Source organism: Gossypium hirsutum, chromosome D11, assembly GCF_007990345.1.
Source record: "Gossypium hirsutum isolate 1008001.06 chromosome D11, Gossypium_hirsutum_v2.1, whole genome shotgun sequence".
In the NCBI taxonomy this organism is placed as follows: Eukaryota; Viridiplantae; Streptophyta; class Magnoliopsida; order Malvales; family Malvaceae; genus Gossypium; species Gossypium hirsutum.
Window position 1 is genome coordinate 21,258,297 of NC_053447.1, and position 11,565 is coordinate 21,269,861.

The 11,565-nt window shown below is 35.1% G+C and overlaps 1 protein-coding gene across 2 annotated transcripts; it reads left to right on the forward strand.

Moving 5' to 3' along the window:
* The first annotated feature begins 3,986 nt into the window (after positions 1-3,986).
* LOC107913021 (zinc finger CCCH domain-containing protein 44) lies at positions 3,987-11,279 on the forward strand. Of its 2 annotated transcripts, XM_016841446.2 has the most exons (10): positions 3,987-4,689; positions 5,102-5,181; positions 5,827-6,014; positions 6,185-7,109; positions 7,195-7,319; positions 7,839-7,898; positions 7,973-8,023; positions 8,207-8,277; positions 8,423-8,574; positions 8,730-11,279. In XM_016841446.2, exons 1-10 carry the CDS (start codon positions 4,430-4,432, stop codon positions 11,111-11,113), a joined length of 4,296 nt encoding a protein of 1,431 aa, XP_016696935.2. In that variant the 5' UTR covers positions 3,987-4,429; the 3' UTR covers positions 11,114-11,279. The 2 variants fall into 2 exon arrangements, with proteins under 2 accessions (XP_016696935.2, XP_040962409.1); XM_041106475.1 differs by lacking the exon at positions 5,827-6,014 and having other exon boundaries at positions 4,543-4,689.
* The last annotated feature ends 286 nt before the right edge of the window (positions 11,280-11,565 follow it).

The window sequence follows — 11,565 nt, forward strand, 5'->3', positions numbered from 1 at the left end:
AACAAGCGTAGTGCTGGGTAAAATATTTATCTCTAAATGCATGTAATTTTGAATAATTCAATTATTTATATGAAAATGCACCTATGAATTTCTTTTCATCGATTTAATTTAAAAAAATAAGGTAATATTTTAGCATTACGAAAATTAAAGAGATTGTTGCCAAAATTACTGGATACGCTCTCATTTGTTGTTCTTAATGTTATAATGTGAGTAAATTTTAAAAAATATAATAAAATTAAATTGAGTATTTTGTTTATTTCCAAAATCAAATTATGTTTTTATTAAGAATTTTATTAAATTATATATTTTAATTAAAATATGTTTAATAATAATTATGTTTAAATATGATTAAAATATTTATTATTGATAATAATAATCTTATTAAAATTTAAATAACAATAACAATAATCATTTACCAAAATAAATTTATGCTAAGGGTATTCTAGTCATTTTAGTTTTTTCCACTATGCTATTACACCTCTATTCCATTCAACCAAACACAAGATTACTATTACGCATCTATTCCATTACATTCAACCAAACAGTTGATTTGCTATTACACCTCTAATCCAATACACCTCTAATCCAATACACTTCTAATCCAATACATCTCTAATCCAATACAGCGAACCAAACGCACTCTCAATTTTTCCTATGAAACCTAACAAATAACTAACAAATAAAAAGAAAAACAAAAAAAAAGTTTCCTATAAACCTTTTTTAAATCATCATTTTTTGCATTCTTGTTAACTTGAAGAATCGTGTAATAATCCAAACCTATCTCTAAGCATAAAATTTATTTTCACCTAATTTGTTTGTAATTTATTTAGAAAAAGGTGTAAATTTTCTGGGGTTTCCGGTTTTTCTAACTTGAATTTTAGATTTTTTTTTATTTTTAGACATATTTTTATAATTTATAATCCCTTTTAGTCTTAAGTAGAGATGATCATGAGCTGGGTCGAGTTAGGCCCAACCAAAATTTTAGGCCCGTTTGCTAGGCCCGACCCGAAAAATGGGCATAAACTTTTGTCCAAGCCTGACCCAGATAAAAATGTTAAAACCCGGGCCCGTCCTGACTCGTATTAATTTTTTATATTATTTTTTATATATATATTAAAAATATAATACATCAAAAATACTAAAAACATTAAAATAAATATTTCCTAACAAATTGAAAATAAATTTAAAAAATATATGTATACTTAAATAACATTAAGATAGGTGAAATGATAGCAAAATAGTAAAAAACAACAAAAAAAGTGCAATTTTTTTTTACATATTTGGGTCGAGGCCGGGCCCGTGCCAAAAAAGCCTTACCTGAGGCTTGACCTATTTTCTAAACGGGCCTTTTTTTGCCAAAACCCATTTTTTTGGCCCATATTTTTATCCAAACTCTTCCACTTTTTGGACGGGCCTTCGGGTCAGGCGGCCCGACCCATGAGCAGGTCTAGTCTTAAGGGTCAAAAAAGCCCTCAGTAAAAAAAATCAAAAAAAAATAATTAAGTCATTATGAAAAATGTGCACCCAATTGAATCCTAAGTGACCCAAAAAAATCAATTGGTCCCTTTTGTTAACAAAAATCGTCGATTGATCAGTTTGACTGCTAACCTTGCTAACATGGTTAACGAAAGTCACCATAATTTGCCACGTGACAATATGATGGTGTGGACAAAAAAAATTTAAAATTTTTTAAAAAATAATTAAAATGTGCATATAGAATGAATCTGGACAATTTTTTGTCCAGATTCATGTTGGATGAGTGCAAAAATAAAAGAACTTCAAAAATTATAAAAAAATGTTAAAAATTATTTAAATTTTTTTTAAAAAATATACAAGATTTTCAAATGTGCAAAAACTTAAAAAACATTTTTATTTATTAAAAAAATTCTAAAAATATATATAAAATAAACCATATTAAATATACATATGCTCAATTAAGGATTGATTTAAAAAGTTGCTTGTTTGCGAATTTTTTTAAGTTTAAAATTATGATTTAAGTTGAAAAGTGCTTTTTTAACCTCAATGTAAACAAAGCTTTTTAAGGGTGGATTTGAATGGGTGATACGTTTTCCTAACAATACTGTAAAAATAGCAGTGGCGGTGAGATTAGATACTATAACAATACTGTAACGTGAGACAAAAAGTAAACTAAACGCACCGCACCACATCCCACCATCCATCCAAACTCACCCTAAATACTTGGCCAAATTTGTTATTAATTTAGAATACATTAAATATTATTTCATAGCTTAATATTGATGGGATTCAAGTTCCTAACATGCATTCGATCGTAATAGTTTGTAATAGATCCAAAAAGATTTTTAGGCTTGCATTCTGTTGCAGATGCAGTTGAGCATCTTCATCCGGGTAAAAGTAGTGGCAAGGTGAGCACAAATTCTTTATGAACCTTGGTCCTCATAAAATGAGCATTTTGGTGAATAAACTGCTAAGCTCCTAATGCCATTTATATTAGTGGCGGTGGTTTGCATGGATCATTCGATCCAACCTTTTAACAGCAAATGCAGATGGCTAAGTTATGATGTGAAGATCGTTCCGGATTAAGTTTCACCTCAAACATCATAAGTTCCATGAAAGTGGTTACATGGTTTGAATAAAGGTTTACAATAGCAAAAGAAGACATTCACTGCCCTTGTTTCCTTGTCAGATAAATACTGTTAATAGCATTGCTAAACGTAAGATGACAATCTTATATTTGATCACCTTAGGTACCAACTTTTTAAATCAATCCTTGATTGAGCATATGTATATTCACGGGTGAAGTTAAAAAATTTGTTTAAGGGGGGCCGAGATAAGATTAACGTGGCATGTCACGTTAGCATACTGTCACATGACAATTTTTGGTGTCTTTCGTTAATCATGTCAGTGAGATTAACGATCAAACTAGTCAACTGACGGTTTTTGATTCAAAAGAGGCCAATTAATTTTTTTTGGTCATTGAAGGCTCAATAGGTGCACTTTTTTCATAAGTGCTCAATTGATTTTTTTTTACCCTTAAGCTTTTCTTTTATATTTTAAAAAAATATATATTTTATATATATATATATATTTTCTTTTAAATTTTTAAATATTTTTTATAAAATATAGAATATGGCATCATCATGTCACATGTCATAACCTAAGAGCGTCATGTATCTTATATTTAACATTGTTACAAAATAAATACAAAACCCTTGATGGAATAAAAATTCAGGTACCAACTTGAGACCGAAAAAATTACAAATACCAATTTGAGAGAAGGTGTCAAGTTTGGGGGGCTAAATACATATTTGAGCTTTATAATTATAATTAAATATAAAAATATATAATATTATTTATATAAATAATATATTTTGTACTTTTTCATAATATATAATTTATGTTTAATTATATATGTTTGAAGATCAAATGGATAGAAAATATAAATATTAAGTACTAAAAATGTTATTATATAAGTTAGAGAAAGGCCACATCAGGGTGACTAAATAAAAATAATTTAAAATATAAGTGACTAAAATACAAATAATCTAAAATGTTAGTAGCTAAATTAAAATTAAAAAAAAAACATGGTAATAATTGGATTGCCCTAATTTATTCTATTTTCAATTATATATATTATGAATAGGACCATCAAATTTTATTCAATCGCACACTGTTTGGATGGGAAAATGGAAATTGTTGCATTGCCCAATCATAAAGGGATTGGCTTAGGATGAATTTGGATGGACGGTGCGTTTATCTGCGTTAATGTAAAAACAGCAGTGACAGTGAGATTAGACACTATAATGATACTATAGCGTGAGACAAAAAATAAACTAAATGCACCGCACCGCACCCAATCGCTCATCCAAACTCACGACTAGTTGGTTAGAAACCCCAAGCAAACGCTCCAACTTCAAAAGTTTGACTCTCTTCGTCCCTCTTTTTCTTCTATCCATTTTAAAAGTTTAATAAATAGTAAACAAGGTGTGCTGGCTAAGCTTTACTTCTTATCAGACAACTTTTTGTAAAATTGATAATTAAACCTTTTTTAATTTTTATGTTTTTTTTTTTGGCATTCTCAAACAATGCCTTTTCACATCTCATCACAGTCCATTGCCATGTGCCCCACTACTACTTACAGCTCCACCATCCCCCTATCCCCAATTCCATCGCTAGGGTTTTTTCACCTTTTCTGTTAACTTTTATTTGTTTATTTTTCTTGTTTGATATAATAAAGTTCTCCGTTCCATTTTATGAATGATTTATTTTTTCTGAGTGTTGAAAATTGTCGACTAGTAGAAATCCGATACGGCTTTGTATAAAGCCTTGTTTACAAGACATCGTCGACGGCGGCTGTGGCGATGTTGATAATAGTTGTAGGAGTTTGAGTGGTGATTCTTTACAAGGTGTGGAGTTCACGTGGATTGATCAATGCTAGAAGATTCCTGAGATGGACAATTCGCAGCTGGTTGGAAACGCTGACGTGGTGGTCCGAGGAGCTGCTGGTGCTACGGCGGAGGCGGGGAATGGAGTGACAGTTGTTGAGATGAGCGCTGGAAAGCGGAGACGGGGAAGACCGCCGAGGAATCAAGTGAGAACCACGTCGTTATCGGCGCCGCCGCCACCGCCTCAAAGGAAGGATGAGGATGATGAAGAAGATGTTTGCTTTATATGCTTCGATGGCGGCAGTCTCGTGCTTTGTGATCGACGGTGAGTTTGGAATTTTTTTTTCTGTTTTTTGTCCTCTTTTTTTTTTCTTGTCTGTTTGGTTGATCAGAAAATGTAGGAAATCAGAAGGAAGTTTTAGTTAGTTGGCCATTATTAAGGTCAGAACTAGAGTCATTGTTTGGTTGCACTTCGATTTTTGTTAAGTTGAGCTCAAATTTTATTAGTTTTTTTTGGCTCATTGAGCTTATATTTTCTTTTTATACATGCAAAATGGAACTGGATTTAATTTCAGTTAAAAAATGCGCAAGTTCTGTGCCTGTGCCGCTGATCTTTTTGTTTATTTTGTGGCACTAATTCATAGATTAGAAATCATGTCTTGTATCTATTTATTATTTTTTTCTTTTTTGCATTTGTATCATTTTCTTGGTTAACTATATGGGATTTTACGTGACAGTGGCTGTCCTAAGGCATACCACCCAGCCTGTATCAAAAGGGATGAGGCATTCTTTAAATCCAAGGCGAAATGGAACTGCGGTATGTTTGGATTAATTATTTATCACTTTTAGTTCGATTTAATTAATATAAGTGCTGGGGAGAGTTGAAGCATGTTTCAATTATCTAGATTCATGTTTCTCTTTCATTGCTTCGCAGTTAGTAACTGTTGTTCTGCCTTACAGTTGCCACGTGCGTGTGAAATGGTAGCTTTCCATGTTTGTCATCGGTTTGGATACTTTATTCTTGAGTAGCTACTGGATTACTATTTTTACCTGAATTATGAAATGATATCATATCATTAGCATCTGCTGATTGAATAATGATGGCATGTACATCTTTCATCAACATAAGTTCTTGCTTATGTCATTATTCAATGATGGTGGCCTTTCATTATTCGATAACTGTGGCTTTTCACATCAGTTGTTAACGTGGATTCTTGATTCTGGAGTAGTTTGCTATACCGTTTTTTATCTCAACTATAAAATTATGTGGTCACCACATGCATATTGAACGGTAGCTTCTATGTCTGATTATTGGTTTGGACTCTTGCGTCTTGATTAGTTAATATGCTAACATTTTTATCTCGATTCTTTAAGAATCAATTTAAGCCGTTTGTTTCATTAAGTTTCAATGATTAATTTTTTGTTTCATTAATTTCTGGTGTCTATTGGCTGTAAATTTCAGGGTGGCATATATGTAGCACTTGTCAAAAGGCTTCATATTATATGTGCTATACTTGTACTTATTCCTTGTGCAAGAATTGCACTAAAGATGCTGATTACCTGAATGTAAGAGGAAATAAAGGATTCTGTGGAACGTGCATGAGAACTATTATGCTGATTGAAAATATTGCATCAGAAAATAAGGAAATGGTATTATTAACCTTGCTTCATACAATGGATGATTTCTTTTTGAATGTCTCATAGCTTTTTCTCCTCATTAGTTGTGCTTTTTTTGATAACTACTATAATTGGCACTTTTTAGATTACTGAAGAGTAAAGATTTTTTCTACCTTAAAGGCCTTTTACTTTATGCCGTGCAGGTTCAAGTGGATTTTGATGATAAAACTAGCTGGGAGTATCTGTTTAAGGTGTACTGGGTTCTTTTGAAAAAGAAGCTAGCTTTAAGTTTAGATGAGCTTACTAACGCTAAAAATCCATGGAAGGAAACTGCTATCATGGGTCCCAAGGGAAATTCATCCAGTGAACTTAATAATTATGGTAATGCTAAAGGAACTAACATGGAAAAGTCTTGTGGAGACCAAGGTGACAGTTATTCCAAGAGAAGAAAAACTACGAGACAGCAAAAGCTTTTGAACAATTTTGAATATCTAGGAGCTGAAAACTCAGGTGTTAGGAAAGGGGTGCCTTTTCCTGGAGGCACAAATTGGGCTACTACAGAGCTTCTTGAATTTGTGGCACACATGAAAAATGGTGATGTATCTGTTCTATCACATTTTGATGTTCAGGCACTTTTACTCGAGTACATAACACGAAACAATCTTCGTGATCCTCGACAGAAATCCCACATTATTTGTGATTCAAGGCTTATGAAGTTGTTTGGAAAAGAAAGGGTGGGCCACTTTGAAATGTTAAAGCTTCTTGAATCACACTTTCTCATCCAAGACCATTCAAGGGCCATTGATACTGTTAGAGGTGAACCTATTGAAGCTGCTGCTATCCAATTAGCTGTTGATGGGAACAGTGATAGTCAACCTATAATTGCCTGTGATAAGAGACGTAAAACACGTAAAAAGGTCAATGAGAAAGGACAAAGGGCTAATCCAGATGAATATGCCGCAGTTGATGTTCATAATATGAACTTGATCTACTTGAAGCGTAATTGGATTGAGAATTTAATTGATGATGCTGAGAAAATTGATGGCAAGGTTGTTGGTTCCTTCGTGAGGATCAAAATTCCTGGGAATGATCAGAAGCAAGATTTTTATAGACTTGTCCAAGTCGTTGGTATTGACTTATATAACTGTTGCTCCTTGAATTCCTTTTTAATTTGTTTATTGTAGACCTTCACCACTAATGCATTTGTTTGCAGGTACCAGCAAGGCTGAACCATATAAAATCGGTGAAAGGACAACTGATATCATGCTTGAAATATTAAATTTGGACAAGAAAGAGGCTGTCTCAATTAATGGAATTTCAAATCAGGAATTTACTGAGGTGCCGATAGATTTCCTCGATGCTGTTCTGTAAAACATAAAATGCCATATTTGGTCCTGCATTTATTAACAAGAAGTCCATTTAGGGAAGTCTAACGTGTTGATTTTATAACCATTTTGAAACAAAAGAGAATGAGTTTTGTTGTTGGTTAGAGTTTTAGTTAGGGTTATATTTATAATTGAACTATGCAAAGAAAAAAAAAACTGCTTAACTAGACAAAAGGAATATATACTTAAGGGGATTATTACAGAGGAGAATGAGGATTTAGAGTATAATTGATGGCTTGCATGGGTTGGTATAGGCTGAAAGAAAAGAAATTGAGATGTGCGAAAGAAAATATTTTGTAAAATCTATGAACTGTTTACCAGTGGAAAAAGTTCAATCTTTGTAGGCCATTGACCCATTCTCCATTTTTATGGGCATATGCATCCTTAGTTTGGCAGACATTGGACCATCATTTGTTGTGCCCTAAGTCCTAACTTTTCTCCTCTGATTTTGATATTTTTGTTATAACACCAGGATGAATGTCAACGACTCTACCAGAGAATAAGATGCGGGCTGACCAAATGGTTTACTGTGGTAAGTGTTTTTCATGTTCATTTTTAGTTTTCAGGAAAGTGTCATTTGAAAAGGAGTTCTATGCTTTATTATAGGGTGAGATTCTGGAGAAAGCAATGGCACTTCAAGCAGTGAGGGTAAATGATGTAAGTTCCTAAGCTGCAAAGTTTTAGCACATTAGACACTTGGATATTACTGTGTGGTCACTTTGAAAGGGATAAAGCATTTAGTGTTCTTGTATAGTTACATGTTTTCTCTTTACCTTTAAAGAACTCTTGAATTTAGTTTGTTAAGGTGCTTTGTGCTTGTGCTCTTACCTTTTTGCTCAGTGGCTACAGTCAGAGATTTTGCGAGTTACTAACCTTCGTGATCGAGCCAGTGAGAAGGGGCACATGAAAGAATATCCTATGTTGCTTGATATGATGCTAACCTTTAGACTGTTCTTTATTTTGTTTTTCCCCTTTTCCCCTTGTATTCTCTCTACTTTGCTACTATTTTGCGGATCTATCATAAGCTTTTCTGTTGGTTCCTTGACCATCTTGCACGTACAGAGAATGTATAGAAAAATTGCAGCTTCTGAACTCACCTGATGAACGCCAGCGTAGGCTGCAAGAAATTCCTGATATACACTGTGATCCGGACATGAATCAATATTGCAAGTATTTGAAAGTTGCAGTAGAGTTGGAAGAGAAAAAAGGTAGCATACACTTTTAGATGTTTAACTTCATTCTTGTATGGTGGCTTTGCTATATATTTATGTGCGCATTCATTTGCATCTTTGGTATGCTACCTTTCTGTTTTTCTCTTGGTTCACAACTTCAGTGTCCTAATTAGCCTGGTTTGTTCGTGTAGAGAACAACAAACCAAGAGATTCCGGTTTCACTATGAAGGAAAAAGAGCCTGCCTTTCCACTGAAGGGAAGTGATGACTTGAATGATATAGGAAGCAGAGGAACTAGCTTAGGACCACATTCTACAGGAATGGAGTTGACTGTAAATAATATTGAGACAGATAAAATATGGCATTATCAGGACCCAAATGGGAAAGTTCAAGGGCCATTTCATATTGAAATGTTACGTAGATGGAGCATGAGTGGTCATTTCCCTCCTGATTTGAGAATTTGGAGAGCAAATGAAAAGCAAGATAACTCTATTCTCCTAACAGATGCTCTGGATGGGTGGTATGGTGAAGCAAAGCAGCCATTTTGCAACAGCTTTGTACCAACTGAAGACATAAGGGTTGCCTCTGATGATGGATGTCTGAGTGGGGCTGTAGATGGTAGTGGGGGTACTGATCTGAATGTGGCTCAGATCGAGAGTAAACAGGTTGAGGGGACGTTGAACTCAACGCTGAATAATACAAGTAGTCATTATTGTGGTAACAATGAATCTGTGAAGAGCACAGAATTGAGCTCTCAATCTTCCCCTTGTACTGCTACTTGTACTCCTGTGGTAGATGTTGTCAATTCCGGTGCAGTGCAAAAGGGAAGCCCTTTACCAACCTGTGACTTAGTGAAGGGTGATAATGACTTACCTGGCCTGCCCCAAGTGAGTAGTTCTGTTCCGTCATCTACATTATCTGATAAACCATGCGGAACCCAGTCTCAGCAGTTCAACAACGATCATGGGGTTGAAAGATGGGACAATGGCTCAATCAACATGGGTGAGAATATGGACAAGACCTCAGAAGGTCAAAATATTGCTGGGAGTGCAAAGCTAGATGATAGTGAGGGAAAATCTGGCAGATCTAGTGGGCAAAGCTGGAGATCTTCACCTTTAAATGATGCTTCGAACGGATGGGATTCCAATTCAGGACTGATTTCCCTGGCTAGGGCTCTTGAAGCGTCGGAACACAGTCAGGATATTGATTTCTCAGATATTCCCACCTCAACATCTAAGTTGAACCTAGAAGACTCAAAAGGTCAGGCTAATGAAAGCAAACTGTCTCTTTCTTTGAATGTTCCTCATCGGGATTCAGGTCCTAGCTGGAGTACAACTTCTAGTCTAGTGGGTAATTCACAAATTGCTGAAATAGTTGGTGAATGGGGCGGGCATTCCTCCACTCCAGCAAAACCTTCTGCAAAGGAATGGGACTCAAATATTGTGCCTGGATCTTCATTTAAACCATCTATCATGGGAAGTGATCATGCTGCTGCTCCAACTTCAGGAAGTGACCAATTGACTCATTCGTCTCCTCCGGATCCTGCTAATAATGCATTTGCTTGGGATCCAATTGTTCCCGAACCTAATGAGGGTGATGAATCAGTTTCAGACCTCTTGGCTGAAGTTGAAGCAATGGAGTCTCTTAATGGCTTGACTTCACCTACATCAATTATGCATTGTGATGGAGAGTTGGCTCAAGGTTCCGAACCTGATTGTTTTAGTCCTGTAGGAAGACTGAGCCCTGCACCTGATCCTGGAAAAAGCGATGCTTTCAGCTCAACAAATGATCTACAAATGCCTTCTCAGTCAACTGTGACCACTGAGCCATTCAAGATCTCTCAGTCTGAAGTTCTTGATGCTCAGAAGAGTTCTGGTAGGCATTCTTCCACAAGTGCTGAAATAAATGAAAACACAAGGCCCAGAGATGTCTCGGTTAACCAATACAAAGTTGGTTCCAACATGCAACCTCCTGCATCACCTGTTACAACTTGGGGCATGGATACCATAGATACTGCTTGGAGATCTGGTCCAGAAACTACAAGCACCAATTGTGGACCAGTTCATGGAAACAAAAATTTTAGTTGGAGAGGACTAGGTGAAGGAAATACGAATGTTAGTAGGGGAACAGGTCAAGGAACGTTTCAGGAAAACAGCAGCATCAATGCAGGCACTTCTGGAGAGAATCTGGCCTATTGGGGAAGTCAACAGAGGTATGTTAGTCCAAGGCACCGTGATTTTCAGGGAAGAGATTCAAGTTCTGCGGGGGGCAGTGATTTTCATGGCAGAGATTCAAGTTCTGCTAGGGGCAGTGATTTTCAGGGCAAAGATTCAAGTTCAGCTAGGGGCAGTGATTTTCAGGGCAGAGATTCAAGTTCTGCGAGGGGCAGTGACTTCCTGGGCAGAGATTCAAGTTTTGCTAGGGGCAGGTCCTCATCGAATAGGCACTCATCCTACTATGGTGGTTCAAATGGAGGCGGTACTTTCAGATCACCGCCCAAAGGGCAGCGGATTTGTAAATTTTATGAAAGTGGTTATTGCAAGAAGGGAGCAGCATGTCGTTATTGGCACCCTTGATTAGGTAACATTTCCTGTTTACCATACCAATCGTGTGCATTTAATCATGTATTCATTATTTGTATTAGGGATTTGCTCTGTTATTCTCCAATTTAACCAACCGGTAAATGCTATCATTGGATAGTGCATATTATTTCTATTCTATGGATAGCTAATCCTTTGCTTACCGGCTCTCTACATTTATGTTAGTTGGATTAGAAGGTTAATGTCAGAAATTAGATATGCGTATAATATGCATATATTAGTGTTTTTTTAAAAAAAAAAAATTTTTTATATAAAGACAATTTTTAAAATCTTAAACTCAGTGACAATTACAATGAGAACTTTTTGATATTAGTCATTACATTAAAATAAATATAAATGGTTTTAAGTTTTAGATTTTGTATTTATTTTACTTTATTAAAATTAAACCAATAATATTCAACTTTTTCCTTTTTCTGTTCTTTTTTTGT